The 20,000-nt window shown below is 38.6% G+C and overlaps 1 protein-coding gene across 3 annotated transcripts in view; it reads right to left on the minus strand.

The window, feature by feature from the left end:
- Window positions 1-20,000, minus strand: part of AASS (aminoadipate-semialdehyde synthase) — a 56,242-nt gene that overhangs the window by 25,554 nt on the left and 10,688 nt on the right. For all 3 annotated transcript variants that reach the window (XR_006520863.2, XR_006520874.2, XM_014839145.3), the window contains exons 3-13: window positions 17,241-17,417; window positions 14,454-14,538; window positions 10,995-11,062; window positions 10,743-10,889; window positions 9,784-9,862; window positions 9,532-9,659; window positions 7,944-8,092; window positions 6,302-6,424; window positions 5,813-5,924; window positions 570-629; window positions 307-374 (exon numbers count right to left, since the gene is read on the minus strand). Coding sequence is in view for 1 of the 3 variants with exons in the window: in XM_014839145.3 (XP_014694631.1) it covers window positions 307-374; window positions 570-629; window positions 5,813-5,924; window positions 6,302-6,424; window positions 7,944-8,092; window positions 9,532-9,659; window positions 9,784-9,862; window positions 10,743-10,889; window positions 10,995-11,062; window positions 14,454-14,538; window positions 17,241-17,417 (1,196 nt within the window). In the remaining 2 variants the exon portion in view is untranslated. The remainder of the gene's footprint in view (window positions 1-306; window positions 375-569; window positions 630-5,812; window positions 5,925-6,301; window positions 6,425-7,943; window positions 8,093-9,531; window positions 9,660-9,783; window positions 9,863-10,742; window positions 10,890-10,994; window positions 11,063-14,453; window positions 14,539-17,240; window positions 17,418-20,000) is intronic.

Consider the following 20,000-nt stretch of genomic DNA (forward strand, 5'->3'; position numbering starts at 1 on the left):
GAAAGGGTTCATGTGCTCATTTTCCTTTGAGAAAATAACTGAGGCACGACAGTATGCAAAATGCTAGAGGAAGAACAAGGGTTTCCCCAAAGGACAAAAGGATGCTACAATATCATTCAGGGAAGAAGAATTCACACTGGTTTCAGCCAGTCACTTAGTTTGAATTTCCTATATTTACCGACATTTTCAAAATTTACATATTGAATAAACCTAACATCACAAATTCACACGGAAGCATTAAAAAATACTCATGAGATCCAAGATAAGAATAATTGCATAAAACAAGAGGATTTGAACAATGCTTACCTGCTCTCTCGGAGTTTCTGGATATATTTATACTTATCAGGCAATGTACCATTGGATGTAATCACTGCCTAAATGTATATGACACAAGACATCTCTTTAGTATCCACATTTTAGTCCCAAAAACATAGGCTTGTGACTGATAGAGAAGAGACAGAGTGACAGAGAGAGAAGGACAGAGAGAGACAAAGAGGAAGAGAAAGAGGAGAGAGAGGATGATGGTGGAAAAAATACACTCATGGAAAGAAATTCTTTTCATAACTTACATCTCGCACCACAGGAGAAAAATTCTGACTTTCAAGAGGTTGTGTTGCGTCTGACAATATCTGAAACGAAAATAAGATTGGTAAGAGATCAATGACATTGCAAAGAAGGCTTCTTCATGTTTGTATCCATATTAAAATATTAGTCAAAAGAAAAAAAGAATTTAGACTACAATTATCTGAAGATCACTGAATAGAAATAATCGGTAAGAGAAGTCAGTCTTCCACAAGCAGTGAATTCTGCCCCAAAGAGCAGGTCATTTTAGCACAACTTCCAGTTTTAAAACTAGAATGTGATTACAATCACCTTTGCTTGCTGGAAACACAAAACAGCTTATCCTTGCCCACCAGCGAGATGTGTCATACTGAGCATGCTGGCAAATATCACAAGCTTTACAGTCGCTCCTCCCTCAGAGGGTCTCTATCTCACTGCAAAGTTCAGGTTGCTCTATTAGAAGTCGAGAATGAGTCTTCCAGACAGCAGGGCCACCAACCCTGCAATAGGGAGTTCTCCTCAGATGAATATTAGTTCTACATATAGGCACATTAGCATTTCAAAGTCCGCAAGGAAAATGACTTGAGCAAGTAGACCTCAAGAAGTCATCCACACTCTTCCCATTATCTCGCAAGAATGTCAGATGGTCAACCACAAAAGCCACATCTCCCATATTAACATCCTTCTAGTCCTCCTCTTTTCTTCCAAGGTATCCAACTCTTGAATAGACTGCCAAGGGATAAAGGTCATGAGTCAGCATGGTTGCTTCTGTTGGTCAAGCCCTTAGGGAGACAATCCTTCCTCCCCAATCATAGGCTAAGGTCCAGGACACTCACCCAACTAAGAAAGAGCAAAATGTACCTAGCAGATGCTGGCAGGATAGTATTTATTTACTTGTTAAAATAAATATAAAACTAGTTTTGTGTATCTAAAACACAAGCCATCTAGACTATGTATTCCCAGATATCTATTCAGGTAAGTATACCTATAAAACAGGGTATACTTTGGGGACCCCATGGAACTGACACACCAAGGGTCCTCCCACTGCTTCTTTTTCCCAGGCACCTTTGGAGTATCCCCTTCTCAATCAAACTTCTCCACCTCCCCACCACCCTACAGGCCAGGAGCCACGAGTAGACAATAAAATGAGGATCAAATTTCACTCGGCATATGATTAAACCACCAAACTCTTGTGTGTCTTTTCACTCTCTCTGCTCTTTATGTCAATTCTACAGCTTTATTTAGGCCTTACAAGAACCATGGGAACTACCTCCCACCTTTCTTCCTTCCATTTATCTCCAATCTAAAACACAAATCTGATTATTTCTCCTGTGCCTATTTAAAATAATGCAGTAGCTTTCCATGACCTTTATGATAAAACCTCTAGCTCCCTATGTGACCTACAAGGCCCTCTACAGTCTGGTTCTGCCTCTGCAACCTTGGCTTGCCCTTTTGCCTCATACCCAACACTTGAGTCCTAGAAACAGCTCAGAGCTGCTTAGTTGCAGCATGCTTTCCCATGCCTCTGTGCTAACCCATGTAGATGCCTCACGTGCTATTCCTCTACCTGGACCTCTCTTTTTGTCCTCCAAGATGCAGCTGAAGAATTGCCTCCTCTGTGGAGCCTTTACCAAAAGCTGCCCCCAAGCACACCTTGAAAGTAGGAACTGCACTTGGCATCTCACCGTATGCCTGCTACGTTATAAAATGGTTAATATTTAATAAATATATTAGTGGATACAGGAAATAATTACTTAAAATTAAATGGATCTTTTTCCTAAGAAAACTGAATAATTGTCATGAGTCCACCTAAAGAAAGGCAAACAAAAAAGAAACGAAAAGCTGCTCAATTACTGCATTTACCTGTCTCCCTTGCTAGAATTCAACCATTACAACACTAGAAGCACAAGGGTCCTGAAGCATATGGTATGTCTTGTCACTTTCACATATAACACATTGAGAGCTCATCACTCTTTCCTAGATTAATTTCAAGCTATTTATTCCACTGTTAAGACCCTTCCCAATATGGAACCAACATAGTTACATTTTCTCCACCAGACTTGACAACTCACAGAAACCCAACGTCAGGTTAACTCCCACCTTTCCTCTCCTGTCTCCATCACATCGCATGCCTCCCACTCCCATGCAAAGGAACGAATCCTATACATCTGTCAAGAGCCAGCTCAAATGCCACCTCTTTTATAAAACCTTTCCTGATTTTACCCAACAGAACACGACCTCTCCCTCCACAACTACATTCACATCTTTCCAACAGCTGTCACATTGCACTTTATGGCAGGGTTGCACTCTTGTCTCATCCCCTTTCTGGACCTCATGCTTCTGTAGGTAGAAGCTGTGTTTTAATTCTCTTCATCCATAGCTGTGTCTTATTCCAACAGACACTCAGTAAATATCTCCTGAATTCAAATGAAACAAAACTTCTATATTGGTTCAAAATGATAGCCTGTGCCCTGCAAGCTACAGGGTCTGGATGGCCCTTAAGTCAATAAGGGGAATCTGGGGGAAAAGGACCACGCATATACTCTAAATACAGTTCCCACACAGTTAGCAGAAGAGAACATAGACAATATACTGAACTTTGGGGGGTAAGCAGATACACATATATCAAGACTATGAAATAGAGACAGTCATCAATTTTCACAAATGTCCAGTGCTTAAAGCTAAGGCTGAGATAGATGTCCCCAAAACAATCCCACCATAAAGTTTGAAGGACCATAGTCATGTAAAAAAGGAAGGAGGTGTGAGCAGTTTAGAGAAGTTGGCTTAGTCATCAGAATCTAAGCAATACCACCTCTGTCAAAACTTGGAGGAAATAACCAGAGCAGTAGTTGCGTTTCCTGCTCCTTTGGCATTGCCCTGAGGACGGGCCATGTGGTTCAAGGAGGTAAAAACATGCAGTAGGTTCACTGACTTTCTCATCTAAGGAAACATAAGTGGAACTCAGAGCAACCACAGCCTCAAGAGTGTGAGGGGGAAATGCCAGAAAGGATAGATTCAGAAAAAGTGAAGTTCCATGTAAACTCTGTTCCAAGTCTCTGGATGACCCCCCAGCTGAGCACGTGCAGGTCAGACTGTTGCAGCCCAGGTACAGATGAAAGAGCTGAACTTTTACTAGAGCTACCCTCCCACCTCAGGGGAGACAGTGTTTTCAGCTTAAGTCTAGCCAAGCTAATTGTCCACTAAAACAAAAAAACCAACACATTTCAGAGAAATGTAACATTCCAGAATCTCCACAGCATAACTACTGTATTCATATCATCCAGGAAACAATCCAAAATTATTCAACCTAAGAAAACTATGAACTGATCCATTCTTAAGGGAAAAGACAATCAATAATGTTCAACCCTATGCTGACCCAGAATTTCAGAAATATGAGGCAAAGACTGTAAAGTGGTTTTTATAACTATGCGCCATGTGATAAAGTGCACTCATGATAAATGAAAAGATAGAAATTCCCAGCAGATAAAGAGGAAAAAAAAAAAAACAAATAGAAATTTTAGAATTGAAAAGACAATATCTGAAATAAAAAATTCCCTTAAAGAGCTGAAGGAATTTATTCAATCTGCAGGGAAATGATGCCAGAGGGAAATGAATGAACGTCATCAAAAACGGTAAACAGGGGCCAGCTCCCTGGCGAGTGGTTAAGTTCATGCGCTCCGCTGCGGTGGCCCAGGGTTCGGATCCTGGCCGTGAACATGGCATCGCTTATCAGGCCACGTTGAGGCGGCATCCCACATCCCACAACTAGAAGGACGTGCAACTAAGATATACAACTGCGTACAGGGGGTGTTTGGGGAGATAAAGCAGAAAAAAAAGAAAGATTGGCAACAGTTGTTAGCCCAGGTGCCAATCTTTGGGGAAAAAAAAAAGAGGAAGATTGGCAACAGTTGTTAGCCCAGGTGCCAATCTTTAAAAAAAAAAAAAAAACGGTAAACATCCAGGTAAATTTATTACTACTTCTTTTATATATACATGCCTTTCAGCCACTTCGACATTTACAATTACAGAATGTTAGAACTGGAGGGACCAATAAGATTATATATTAAAACAGCCTGATTTTACAGGAGAAACATCTGAGGCTCAGAAAGGAAGGAGTGCCCCGCTCAAGGCCAGAATGCAGGTCGATGTCTCCAGTGACACCTGGCATTTGTACTGTCCTTCTCACGTTACTTTAATCCCTCAGCACCAATTCCAGACCCACTACAGATCCAACACTGAATAAGCAACCTTCTCAGCCTTAACTTCTCTTTGTCTTAGTTTCCAAATCAGTAAGGAGGTTAATAATGGCACCGACCTGATAGGGTTCTCATGAGCATTTAAAAATTAAATATAGAGTAAGTTGAATATAGTCTGGCACATGGTAGGTGCAATATAACATAGTGTCCAACCATGATAATGCTAGCTGCCTGCATTTTCCAAAGCCTATTATGTCTTCCTGTGGACATATTCCAGGAGGAAAAGTAAAAGGTCAAAATGAAACCACACAGGAAAGAAAGGAAGATCACAGCCTGGAAGTTTCACTTATTCATGCCCCGCTAAGTACTGTTTCATTTTAGTGTGAGAGCTCCTGAATGAAAGTAGGATGAAAAGGACAAGAGCTACTATTCATAGCTTTGGAATCATTGTCAGAGGTAGACATCATTACCAACAGAAATAAAGCAGGATGGGCATGAACATAAGATAAATACTAAAATTAGAAAGCTTATCTTTGGCAAAGAAAATGGAATTTAGATAACACAGTAGTATTTTAGTAGTCAGTCACTGATCACAACAAAAAATACATGACCTTGGCAAAGCTGTCACTCAACTAAGCATTAGTGATTAAAATCCAATGAAATTTTCCATATTTCTGATTTTTCAAATCTGTTAATCACAGCACAGTAAGAATGCTTCAATATGAACTGACTTAGCCAGCAGAAAGAATTGAATATAAAGCAAGTCTTATCTCACATGTCATGAACACTCTTACGCATTCTTATGTATGCAAAATATGCATAATGAGAGACAAATGTAATTGTAGTTAAGCATGAAGGCAGTTATATAACCATACTTCCCATGAGACAAGTAAGCAGAATATGCAAAATAAGGGTGTCAGTAAGTACTTCGGGGAAGGGTTGGCATTTCCTTTTACAACAGATTTCTTAGATACAGAAGACCAGAACATTCATAAGATGACTCCGTAGTTCTATTAAAGCCCCAGAGTTGTTGTAGATGCCACCGGTCTGCTTACCATTTCTTCAACATAAGGGTAAAGCATGTCTCCAAAGTACTCTGTGGCTTCAATTGGAAGCTCTGCCGGCAAATTGTCAATGGAACACATCAGAATTCCAGAGCCTTCAACACTAGGAGAAGCAATATGCTTTATTCAGATGTACAAAATGCTATTTGTAAGCTCTAACTTTTCCAGATGTCTACTCCATTATATTTGCTTCATAACCATCTGTAATTTTGCACCAAAGCATGTAAGAAAATAAACAGGACTTTTCAAACAAAACTTTTTCCTTCTTCAGCAACTCACCTCCCATTTGAATATAGTGTATATGGATTTAAGTGTTCAAATTTGCATGTGGTTTTTCTACCAAATTTTTTAATACATTTAAGCATATCTCTAGAAATTTACCTAGCCTTCATAAAGATGTAAAATACTGAGTATTTTAACACTAGTATATAAAGGTAAGTGAACGTATTATTATGCATCTAACAGCTTTAGCAAACTCACCTGTCATGAATAATGTGCTGGTCCGCATCATACATGCAAAAGGGATGCTCTATTGTCGTACACTCGGTCATAAACTCTATAGATCCTCCTGTGTCCGCTGAAATGTCACATATTGCCACAAGTCTGAAAATAACATCAATACTTAGCTGACAGCATGGAACTCCGAAGTCTCCAACAAGATAAAAAAATGAATAAAAATGTAAGGTGCTTAGAAAAATTTTCAAGGTGGATGCCTACTATTTCCTAGGCTCTTAGCTCTTTTTTCTACAGCTCACTGCTCAGGACACTGCATTCTTCTGGGATACACAGACTCTTCCACTGTGAGTTTCAGTCTCCACAAGGAGGAGGGAGAGGAAGAAGGAGGAGGAAGAGGAGGAGGGGGGAAGAGAGGAGAAGGAAAAGAAATAAAAGTGGGAAATCCCTTCCCTAGAGAAATTGTTGAAAACAGACTAAAGTTAACCTACTTAACCAACTCCCTCCACCCTGGTTAGTACAACATAATTTTACATGTTATTATATGGAAATCTCTAGAATTATGAACAAATGTCTCAGCTCAGCATTTGAAATCCTTTAAAGATTGACCACAATTTTCCTGCCCAATCTCCAATTACCACTAGCCTATATAAACACTATACCAGAGCTAGACTGTCCCGCTCACTGTCTTAAATTGTGTTTTGGTGGCTCCATATTTATCAAGCACCAAACCTACCACGTGAAATTCTCGTTCTCCTCACCCCTCCCTCTTAAGGCTTTGCTGAGCCCATGCTGTCTTCTAAAGTCTTGTGATATTGATTGCTTCTAGCATTCCCTTAGCATTTACTTCATGCCAGCTATGTGCCTGAGGGTAGCAACCATATCTTTTACTCTTCTCTATCCTTTAGCTTAGCAGAGTGCCAGGTAGACCGATGTTCCACAAATATTTATTGATTAATTAATTGAACATTTAATAATCATTTGAATGTATATTATATGTCAGGCAATGTACTGGTTACTTGTGACCAAGATAAATAGGATCCCTCTCCTTAAGATTAAGTTCTAGGGCCGGCCCCGTGGTTGAGTGGTTAAGTTTGCCTGCTCAGCTTCACTGGCCCAGGGTTTCACTGGTTCAGATCCTGGGGGCGGACCTAGCACCACTCATCAGGTCATGCTGAGGTGGCGTCCCACATAGCACAACTAGAAGGACCTGCAACTAGAATATACAACTATGTTCTGGGGGGTTTTGGGGAGAAGAAAAATAAAAAAAAGAGATTGGCAGCAGATGTTAGCTCAGGTGCCAATCTTTAAAAAAAATGATTAAGTTCTAGGAGGAGGGGAAAAATCATAAACACAGGAAAATGAATGATCATGATTTCAGAAAAAGAACCAGAGTAACAGACTAGAGAGAGATGGGAATGGGGAAGCAAGAGAGGACCTCACTGGGGAAGCTACTTTTGAGCTGCATGTGGAGACACAGAAGCTAAGAAAGAGTTTCAAGAAGGAGGGAAGGTTAACTGTTAAATGCTGCCAAGAGGTCAAATAAGATAAGGCAGACAACTGGTCATTAACAGGCAAGTCCTGTGATATGTGGATTCCCCATGTGTGATACCCTTACAGTGAGCCCTGCTGCTAAAAACTACCATCATTGCTGAAGTAAAGTCCCTACCTATGTGGTAATGCAGGGCAGCCTTCAACACCAGCATCTGAGAATTTGCCTGGAGCCAGGAGACTCTGAGCATCTTGGCGGGTTAGGAGACGAGGGGTGTTTTGTTCCCAGTAGATCCCATTAATTAAACAAGTTGTATATGGTGCGATCTGTAAAGCAACTTCCAAGTTCAACAAGATAGGAAACAGCATATTTCAATGCAGTGTGCTGAAAGACAGCTACCAGCAAAGTCCATGAGAAATCATTTAATGTTCCTTCTAATTGATTTCGTTATTTATCAGATCAGTGGCCATCTTTTGACGCAAAGACAATAAATACCCACCTAGATTTCAGTGTAGAATTACCCCAGGATAGAGAAATATATGAACATAAATATATTGTGTGTTCTATAATGTATTGCACAGCCTAGAAAAAGGAAAAGAAAAGAAAAAGGAATCAAGTGGCCTAGCACTCTACTTCCAGCTCCACCACCAGTGGAGTGTGACCTAAGTCATGCTACCTCAGCTTCTCTGGGCTCTGTTGTCCTTACCTGTCAGCTAGGGACAGTACGTACCCCAATTCTCAAAGGAATGCTGTAACTATTAAATCAGATAACTCTGTAAGGTCCATGGGTAAATGTGCTACATACATGCACACATGGTAACTAGGTCACTATAAGTTTTAGGATGCATCCAATCACCAACACTTCTGTGATTGGAGAAAAGAAAAAGGATGGAAATTTACTAGATTCAAAATTTTGCAGCTTGAAACTAGTTTCAGAATTTTTATTTTTCAAGCATTCTCAAGCTACAGGTGAGAGTCCTTCTCTATAACACGCTCTATATCCTATAACACTAAATCTAAAATCTAAAGATGCTAGAATCTAGAATCTAAAAATGATTTGTTGTTCAAACATACTTAAAATTATTTAAAACATTCATTTTCAAAATAAATGAATGCATTTTTGTTTTGTTTATGTTTTATTGGCTTATTTTGAGGAGGACTGTTACATGACCAAAGACTACAGAACACACAAACACATTACTCTTCTTATAAGATGGGGTCAGTGTGCCAACATCAGAAGGATTTTAATTATAAGTAACTTTTTGTCCAGTGGGGATGGGTTTGTGTTTATATAGCCACACTATTTCACCCTGGCCCTGTAATCAATGGCACGCATTTCAAGACAGTTGGCTGAGGGTGTGATTGCAATTTGTGGCCATAGAAGGAAGAAACCTATGTTGAGAGCAAACCTCATAAACACTGTGCTTTGCCAACAGTACTAACTAATCCAGGATAAATACAGAAATCAGCAATCCACGGGAAATGTTTTAGAACTACTGGGCACATGCAGACCTGAAGTAAAGACACAAACAGGCAAGCAAAGGGCATATCCACAGAAGCCACCCAAACCACTAAGCAAAGGCCACTCCAAACATCGATGAAGGCCAACAGCTCCTAAGGCTGACTCATGATACCCAGAGGGCTCACAACAAGTCAGTATGGGGAACTGAAAACCAACATCCACATTCGTAACTTCTCTCCTTGAAAATAGTCTCGCTATAGTGTATCATGAGCAACCCACTCAGAAGCTGAATACGATACTCACATCAGTACTAAAGCGGCTCATGTAGCGCTCAGGATACTTGTCATACTCTACGGGATCATATACACCATCTGTTTTCCTGACAAGATGATGATGGCGGCTTAACACCGTCCCATACACTTTTCTCAGGTCTTGCAGAGGAGAGAGAAATGAGTAAAGTGGGTGACAAACGATAAAAATTTATAGCTGTACAATATTATAACACAGAAACTGTTTAAAACAGTACAAGATACATAGTCAGCGTCCCCCTCTTACCTCCAGTTTGGCAAACTTCTTTTAATTCATGTGGTTCCACATACTCACAGGGTAGTTCATTGAAGATATCTTGGGCTCCCTGTAACAACACATGAGTAAACATCTAGAAGTCAATAGAAGAAGAGCCAACACATTTTCCTGCAAAGACTCCAATTCATTCTCCCCACAATGACGTAGATCCGCTTGTCCCGCCCTGCCACCAGGACCGTAACATGCAAGTACAGAGGAGTTTCTTGCACACAGCCTGCAAAACAGATTTACTCCAGTTTGAATGGCACACACTGGGAGGGGCTTTCATTTTTTACTTAAGTTAGAGTAAAAACAAGAGTGTTTAGAAATGAGAGTACAATAAAATATTCCTATTTGCTTTTTGCTCCATTTCAGAAGTTATTTCAAGTGGGGAAAGTAAAACATTAGATGCCCATCTCACAGTATAAAACAAATAGTGATGTCTTATTTCTAAAATATTTTACAACTGTAAGTTTCTCTGGGGGATCACAGATGTGTGCTCAAAACCACTCCACAATGAAGAAAGCATACATTCCAATCCTGAATTAAGCTTCCTAACATTTTATTGGCAAAACTCCAAGTCGTCTTGCAAAAGTTACCTTCTAGGGTCACTTTCAAACTTTTGGACATCTCAATGATGTAGGTAAAACAGATCACCCTAAGAACAGACCTTTACACCGTTAACAATGAGTTACCCCTCTAAAAAGAAAAAAGAAAAGAAAAAGCATTCAAAGCCTCTGACAGCTTGGAATCAACTAAAAGCAAAGAAAATAAGTTTGGACCATTACTGTTCTTTACTATGGGCAAAGTAGATAGGTAAGAAAAGTTTCAAAAATAGAATGCCCATTCACGAAAAAGCAGGGCTCTGAACGCCCCACAAATGCCCCCAGCCTTTGCATTAGTTTCAGAGTTTCAGACTGCTTTACAGAAAGAAGACAGGTGGAATTTACCTTCGATACATTACCAGTCCCAGTGAACACAAATGTTAAGGGCCCTATGGACTTTGGCATCAAACCCAGAGAAATTTCATAGCCAGCATCACGGACAGCTTGCACAGCCTGACTGCTGTTCCTGTAGTTATGAGCCATGCCAATGTGCTGAAAGCAAGCACATGATTCAAGTGAGTCTACCACCTGAGACATTTTTCTACTTTTGAAATGTAACACGTATTTTCAAAAAAGTAAACAAAATAAATATCTCACCATAAAAGGTGTGTGATGTCCCAAAGCAAGGAGCCTTAAACCCATTCCATGTAAAATGTTGATCATTCCTATTGCAGAATCAGACCAATAGAAAGACCATTAGTTGGGAGGAGTCGAAGCTGTTCTCTCTGCCTATTCTCCAACCTGTGGTGCTCTGAGGAAGCACAGACCACAGCATCTCAGAATTGGAAGGGGTCACAGTAGCCATCTTATGCATCCCTTCAGCTTCCTGCCATCAAAAACACCAACCCAGCTGCATCCCCGTCTATTCCCTCCACTTTCAATCCTGCTACAATGGAAAGAGTGTTTCTCTTCTTCTCTAAGGTTAATCTCTCCACCTTTGCTCCAGATCCCATTCCTTCTTGCCTCTCTAAAAACTTCACTTTTATTCCTTTCACTATCCTTCTCTATTGGGTCATCCTTACCAACATTTAAACATACTTCCATTCCTCCCATACCAAAAACAAATGAACAAACAAAAACAAAGCCATCATTGACCCTATGACCCCCATCAGCAATTTTAGTGACCTAAATAGCTAAACTCAGTGGACACTTTTCAGATCTTGACTTACTTGTCAGAGACATTTGGCAATGTGGAGCCCCTCTTTGTTGGAACACTCTCTTCCCTCAGCACCTCTGACTTGAAAATTTTCATCCCATATTTCTGTGCATGCTTCTTCCCATGCCCATTCCTTTTATGTAAGTGTCTTCTGCCCTTTCCTCATATGTTAATCAGCCTCAGAATTCTCTCCCAGGCCCTATTCTCTTCAATCTCTTCATTTTCTTCCTTAGCTAATGTCACCAAGTCCTAAATTTCAAGTACTTTCTGTATGCTGCTGACCCCAGGTCTGTATCTCTAACACAGATATTTTATTTCAAGCCCTAACCAACCCCACCTTATAGAGTTCTCAATCTGGATGTCTTGCAAATAGCAAAAACTCAGCATGCCTGTAGCAAAGACCTCAGCACCCCTCTCCTTTTTTATAGAACAGAACTTTCCTTCTTCATAACCCTATCAAATTTTCTTTGCTTTTTATTCTGAAGTCAACTTTTAAAGGAATAATTTATGTACAATAAAATGCTCCAATTTAAAGTGTATAGTTTGATAACTGTTAACAAATGTACACACCCATATTACTACCAACATAATCAAGATACAGAATAATCCCCCCACCCTAGTCGATCCTCCCAATCCTTGGCCCCAGGCAACTAGTGATCTTATTTCTGTCTATATAGATTAATTTCTTCTACAGTGTCATATAAGTGAAATTATAAGTATATACTCTTTTTTTGTGTGTCTGCTTTCACTCAGCATAATGTTTTTGAGATTCATATATACTTTGTGAGTATCAGCAGTTTGCTTCTTTTTATTGTTGAGAAGTTTTCCATTTTATGAATATGCCAGAATTTATTTATCCATTCCTCTGCTGATGGACATTTGGATTGTTCCCAGGCTGTTAGGAATGAAGCTACTATAAATAAGTCTTTACAAGAAAATAATTCATTCTCCTTGATAAATTATCAGTGGAATTTACTTTGTACATTGATATTCACGTTTCTTATTTCTTCTTGAGTTGGTTTTGGTAATTTGTGCCTTTCAAGGATTTGTCTATTTCATCAGCATTGTCAAATATATTGGTCTACTGACAATATTCCCTTATCCTTTTAATGTTTGTAAGACATATAGTGATGACCCCTCTCATATTCTTAATATTGGTAAATAGTGGCTTCTCTTTTTTTAATCAGTCTAATCGGAGATTTATCAATTTAATTGATTTTTTTAAAAGAATCAGCTTTTGATTTAATTGATTTTCTCTATTTTTTTTCCTGTTTGATTTGATTTTTCTCTCTTATCTTTTTTATTTCCTTCCTTCTATTTGCTTGCTTTGAGCTTAATTTCTTCTTCATTTGCTAGCCTCTTAAGATGGAAGTTTAGATCACTAATTTGAGAACTTCTTTTTTTTTTTTTTTTTTTAGATTTTATTTTTTTCCTTTTTCTCCCCAAAGCCCCCCAGTACATAGTTGTGTATTCTTCGTTGTGGGTTCCTCTAGTTGTGGCATGTGGGACGCTGCCTCAGCGTGGTCCGATGAGCAGTGCCATGTCCGCGCCCAGGATTCGAACTAACGAAACACTGGGCCGCCTGCAGCGAAGCGCGCGAACTTAACCACTCGGCCACGGGGCCAGCCCCAAGAACTTACTTCTTTTTTAATAAAAGCATTAAATGCTATAAGTTTCTTCTAAGCACCACTTTATTTGCATCCCACAAATTTTGGTGTGCTGTGTTTTAAATTTTCATTCAATTCAAAATATTTTCTAATTTTTCCTGTGATTTCTTCTTGACTCACGGGTTATTCAAAACTACGTTATCTTCCAAATATTTGGAAATTTTCTATAAATCTTTCTATTATAATTTTAAAGTCAATTTATTATACGCAGAGCACAAACTCTATGATTCCAAACCTTTTAAATTTATTAAGAATTGTTCTGGGGCCAGCCCCGTGGCCGAGTGGTTAAGTTCCCTGCTCCGCTTCAGCGCCCAGGGTTCACCAGTTGGGGTCCTGGGTGGGGACATAGCACCGTTCATCAAAACATGATAAGGCGGCATCCCACATGGCAGAATTAGAAGAACCTACAACTAGGATGTACAACTGTGTACTGGGGAGCTTCGGAAGAAAAGAAAAATGGAAGATTGGCAACAGATGTTGACTCAGGGCCAATCTTCAAAAACAAAAAAAGATGCTTTAAAAAAAAAAGAAAGGTTGTTCTGTGACCCAGAATATGGAGCATCTGGGTGAATGTTCCACGTGACTTGAAAAGACTGTGTATCCTGCAGTTGTTGAGCGGAGTTTTCAATAACCGCCAGGTGTGTCACAGTGAGTGCTAATGTTTTAGTGCCCTACATCCCTACAAATTTTCTATTTGTTCTGACAATTACAGACCATCAAGTGGTCTAATCCAATACAGAGTTATAACGTATGGTGGTGTTTCTCAACTACAGAAGGTTCAAAGTAACATTGCGAGAAAAATCAAGTGGCGCTTTCCCCTAAACTCCAGCTCTTATTCTTTCTACGCTGCTCCTCTGTTGGTTCCTGTCCTGTACCTTTTTCCTCCCTTTTTCCCCCTCCTGCTCCCCAATGACTCACTGCCAAACTGACCTCTCCTTCTAGTCTTCCAAACAGAACTACCCAAGAAGCCAGGGCCTGTCCATAGTTGTTACCCTCCTCCCTGCTCTCTTTCATTTTTAATATTTGTAATAAATACATTTTAATGATTTACCTTCTTATTCTATTCCTCTGATATTCATCACCCTTAGTCACATCTCCATGTTTATTTTTATTGGTGGAAATGAACACTCCCAATCCATTGCAACAGAAAAGAGAGGAAAAACGAAAAAAACAACTATTGACTCCCCAGGCAAATTTAGAAAGTGGGTGACGTCAAAGCCCAGGCATACCTACCTGCCACACCTGCCCACTGTCCAAACGCCACTACCCGAAGTCCTCTATGATCCACCATTTTCTCATAATCAATAAGTCGGATTTCCTGAAGAAAGGATAAACAATTTCTCAACCAGACCCATCAACATTAATTTCAGTGAGGAAAGCACATATATGAGCAAGTCTTGACTTGCTAACATAAGTTACCATTAGGTGCAACATGAAATATTTAGAAAATGCTGGGTCACAACCCAATGATAGGTTTGTATTACAGGTGAAAGAATGGTCCTAGCAGGGTGCTAAACACCCCTTGATGGTAGTCAACAAAACAATAAAGGCATGATTTTCTTTAACTTTTAGTCCAGCACCATCTACAAATATATCTACGGCTCACTCATCTTTTCTTTTAGTCTCAAAGAAAACAAGTCCCTCCTGAGACTAATCCTATGAGCTAGAGCCCAGCTCTTTTCCATGTCCTCTGAGACCACTCTTCTTGAACTTTTTCTCTTTCCTGCATCATCTCTTTTTCCATTGCTTCTTCCCCTCCATTCCAAATACACCCAGATCTCTTCCACCTTAAAAATAATAACAACCCTCCCTCTCAAGTCCATACACAAACCTATATCTCATTCTCTTTCTCTCCTTCCCTCCCTCTCTCTCGCTCTCTTTCCCTCTCTGACTCTCTCTCTCCTCTTTTTTTTCTCTCTCCATCCTTTCACAAGTAAGCTTCATTTAAAAAGTAGCACATGATGCATCCTTTTCACCTCCTCACCTTCACTAAAACCACATTCTTCCACTTTTCTTGAAAATCTTCCCTCTCTCAGCAATGTCTTATGAACTCATGCTTAAAAGGTATTGACACATTGGCATTACAGAATATTTTAAACATTTTATTTCCTCAAAGATCATATGATTTCTACCATGTGCATGAATTTAATAATGTTTAATATTCATGCAACTCCAAGTAATTGGTTACAAAATGCTGCCAAAAAGCAGCCCTGCTGGGTCCGTTTTTATTAATTTGCTTGTAATGAACAAAAGTTCATATAATAAAAAAATGTTTCTAAAGTACTTTTTAAGGAGTTTATCTGCTTAAGGTGAAAACATTCTTCTTATAATATTATTTCTATTAATTACTTTCTGAATTTGTTCTTTAGAAATACTGCAAATTAACTACAGCCCAGCTCTCGCATACATGAAATTAGTAGGCATGATTCTATATGTCTATATAAAATACATTTGCCTTCATTGCTTCTACGTTTGTGAACTCTCCTTTCCTGTGCTCTATTCTCAGATTCTAGTCGAGTTTCCAATGTTCTAGCATCCTTACGCCAGGTCTTGGACCTCGGACTTCTCTATCCACACCCACTCCCTACTCTCATCCAGTCTCATGGCTTTAGATTCCATCAAGTCTCTGACAACTACAAAATGTGTCAGGAGGAACTGCCCTCCTGAGCTACAAATTCATATCCAATGGTCCACTCAGCATCTGCCTTTAAATGTCTAATGGACAAATTAAACTCGACTCTTGATCCTCCCATCCAAGCCTGCTCTTCTTGCGGTAGCATCATCTTAATCTATGGCAACTCCTTTAAGTTGCTCAGGTCAAAATCTTGAAATTATCTCTGACTCCTCTTTCTCTCAGATTTCGCATTCATTTCATCAGTGAATCCTGTAGGATCACACCTCTAAAATACACCCAAGCTTTGTCCACGCATCGCAACCTCCATTACCACCACCCTCATGCAAGCCACCATCACTTGTAGCCTAGAGTCCACACTAGCCTAGATTAACAATCTTATCAATTTTGTTACCCTTCTTCCACCTCCCACTATTATCCACACAGCAGGCAAAACAAGCATTTTAGAACATGAGCTACTCTAACCCTCCACTCAAAAAGACCCTCAGGCATTTTCACTATTATTCTCTCTGTTTGGAAGACTCTTCCCAGATGGATATGACTTGATCCTCCATGTCCTTCAAATCTTTGCTGAATGCCAACTTCACAATGAGGCTCCCTCGATCATCCTATTTAAACTAGCATTGTCACCTCCCCAGTGTGCAGCACTCCTTTTCTCCTTCTGCATCATATTTATCTCCATTACACACATCACCAAATAACACGGGAGATGTCTTATTTATTTATCATCTGTCTACTCCCACCAGAAGGTAAGTTCTGTGAAAACAGGGATATTTTATTGTCATTGCAGTAAAAGTGGCAGACACATTGTAGGCACTTGGCAAATATTTGTTGACTGAATACTCTGTATTTTAAACAGCTAATAGTTTTCCCATAGTATTTACATCTCAAAAAATTCTTTTTTCCTTTTTGAATGCTAATAATGTAAAAATAGTCTTCAGTCCAGGTCTGTCACTACAGAGCTGTGCAACCTCAGGGAAGTCACTTCACTTCTCTGAGCTCTAAAAGAAAAATTAGGGTGGTGGATTACATGATCTGTGATGTTCTTTTCAGCTCTAAAATTCTACGTGGTAATATCTGACCAACAGGCCTTATAAATTGGTAATCATTTGTGGGAAACACTTCTATCATTGTTTGCATTTCAGAATACAAAAGGAATGACATATGTTTGGTTCCTCTTATTACAAACTCCAAACTTGCTCCACAGAGGAGCCCTAAGAGCAGCAGAACTATGCAAGCACTAACTCACAGGTCCCCTTTCTCATTCCAGCGGATAACATGGTATATTTCTTAGGTGCCGAAAGAGAACTAAAACTCCATTTGACAGTTAAAAGTAAAAAAATATTACGTTTCTCTGTTAACATTTATGACCATTGGTCACTAATTACCTGTTTTAGGATCTCATCCAATAAGCTCATATTGGCCTCCTGAGCCTTTATTGTGTGCGAGAAGAAAGCATAAGTCTTCTTGGACATTAATTTTTCCTCTGGGGGTCTTTTCACTCCCAAAATTAGACAAGCCTCAGAAATATCCTCCTGAAGAATGCCACCAGCTTTGACATAATCCTGGGAATGTAAATTTGGTTAAAAGTTATTCCACTAATTTGTTGCATTCTATTTTCTTTAATAAATAAGGGTAACAATTAAAGGCACCACCTTTTGAAAGAATAAACTCTGTAAGGACCAGAACAAATAATAGAACAACTATTTTTAATATTTTTACTTGCTAGGTAAAGCTAAATCTATCGTGTTTGACATGTATAGTAAAACAAATTAGAAAATTCAGCACATACTTATATTTAAGAACAGTTTATAGTTTGATCAAAACCACTAGCACACATGATTTAAATATATTTGTGAAATGTATATTTTATACCAACAATGCACTGAAACATTAAACACTAAATAGTGACATTATGCCACTATATTTTTAGAAGAAAGAGATGTCTGTAATATTTTTCTTCTTCTTTTGGTTTAATTAGTGTTTATTATTGCCCTACTCTGTACAATGGACTGTGTTCAAGATGAGATGATAAGATACAAAGAAAAACAAACAAGATCCTTCCTGTAAAGGAGCTCATGAAATATAGTAAAACGAAATCAGGAACACAATAAATGAGGCTGAATTCAAAGAACATACGATCAGCAGAATCTAAGTGATATATTAGTTTAATGGATAGTGGGATAATTGCCAGGTGAAATGAAAATATGGAAATTTAAATTAATCTGAAAGGCTGGGTAGAATGTGGAGATATGTAGAGGGGAAACACAAGGTGGCAATATCAGTAAGAGGTACTGAAGGAATATATACAAATATGGAGGCAGGAAAGTAAGATGTTTAGGGTATGATGGGTAAATCAATCTGGAAAATAGACTGAACATTATCATGGGTAATATGAACGTCATTGGATAAAAATAGTAATCATCGACATTTATAAATAAGTTACTATGTGCTTTGCTAAGCTTTTTGCATGAATTATCTCATTTAATTCTCATCAAACTCCCATGATGTAGGTGCTATTTTTATCACCATTTTATCAACGGGATACCTGAGGCTTACACAGTTAACTGAGACTGCACAGCTAATACATGGAGGCAGTAAACAGTCATTTCAGATTTTTAAATCAAAGAATGGCATTATCCAGGTAGAATAAAAGAGAATCAAAGGTGGCAGTTGAATTAAATGAAGATAAATCTAGTTAGGAATCTACTTCAAAGGAAAGTATAGTAGACAGAAGAGAGAGTAAAAGAATGAACACAAGGTTCACACGTGGTTTTTTTGAAAATGGTCTATTTGCCCATTTATAGTAGACTGGTTAAATAAACCACAATAAACCATGGAGTAATTACTACACGGCCACTAAATGGAATGAAGCAGATCACTGTGAACTGACATGGAGTGATTTCCAGGATACACTGTTCACTAAACAAAGCAAAGTGCAAAAGAGTATATAGAGTATCCAACCTTCTGCATAACACTGAAGGGGAAACAAGAATACACGTGCACACACACATGCTTATTTTTGCAAAAACAAATATAGGAATGACAGATCAGAAACTAATGAAAACCATAACCTGTGGAGTGGATGGGAACAGGATGTAAGGGGTTAAGTGGAGACCAAGCCTTCTATACATTACATCTTTTTACATGGTTTTAATCTTTGAAACTTGTAAATGTTTAACTTATTTGAAAAATTAAATTAAATCACAAGATTTAAAAGCAAACATTAGAATTTAATAGAAACAAAAATAAATGAATCCAACTAAATATCATATTGACAATGAAACCACATAGAAAAAAATCATTCAAATAACTTTGAACACAGTATTGTGAATATTCTTTGTAAGATGTTTTCCAAAGGGAAAAAAAAACTTCAAAGAAATATTAAGCTCCATTTAATAGGTTTATTGTTGTAATATTAGAATTGTGATTCCAAAACTATTTTATGCATATTACAGGATAAAGCAAAAATTGTGCATTAATGTTATGAAGAATTAAGATTTTTACTTTTGGAGAAAGATGCAAACATAAAATTTTGAAGGTAAGAAAAACCTGCCATATTAAATTTCAATTGGGAATATCCTACTGACTCGTGATTAAATAATATATATGTATATGGGTGTGTGTCTGTATCTATGTATTTCTTAGCTCTGTCCACTAAATGAGCCCAAGAGCAACAATATCTCAGTAACAATAAGCACATCTAACACCAGATATCAGATCCTGGTTTCTATTTACGAAAAGAAATCAAGGCTCCCTGATGAAATGGCTAATTCTAGGAGCGGGGCAGAAAAAGCACCAGGTGAGGCTAGAACAATTTGTTGTTGCAGGAAACAAGAGAGCTCAAAGATAAATGGATTCATGTCTAAAGGACACAGGAGCCCCCTTAAAGGGACTCTCACCACCCCAAATTTGGGATAATTGGAACATTAAAAAGAATAATGGTTAATGCATTATCATACATTAAAAGAAAAAGACCTGTGCATCCATAATGGTACTCTAAACAGCAAGGGAAAAGGGAAAAACTAAGGGAAATCTCTTTTCTACAGAGAATACCAGAGAATAAACTTGGGAGGGTGATAAAATCAGAAATTCATCACTTTGTAAGCCTCTCTGTAAAAACTGATTCAGGCAAAGATTATCAATGG

This window comes from Equus asinus, chromosome 1 (genome assembly GCF_041296235.1).
Source record: "Equus asinus isolate D_3611 breed Donkey chromosome 1, EquAss-T2T_v2, whole genome shotgun sequence".
NCBI classification, from domain to species: domain Eukaryota; kingdom Metazoa; phylum Chordata; class Mammalia; order Perissodactyla; family Equidae; genus Equus; species Equus asinus.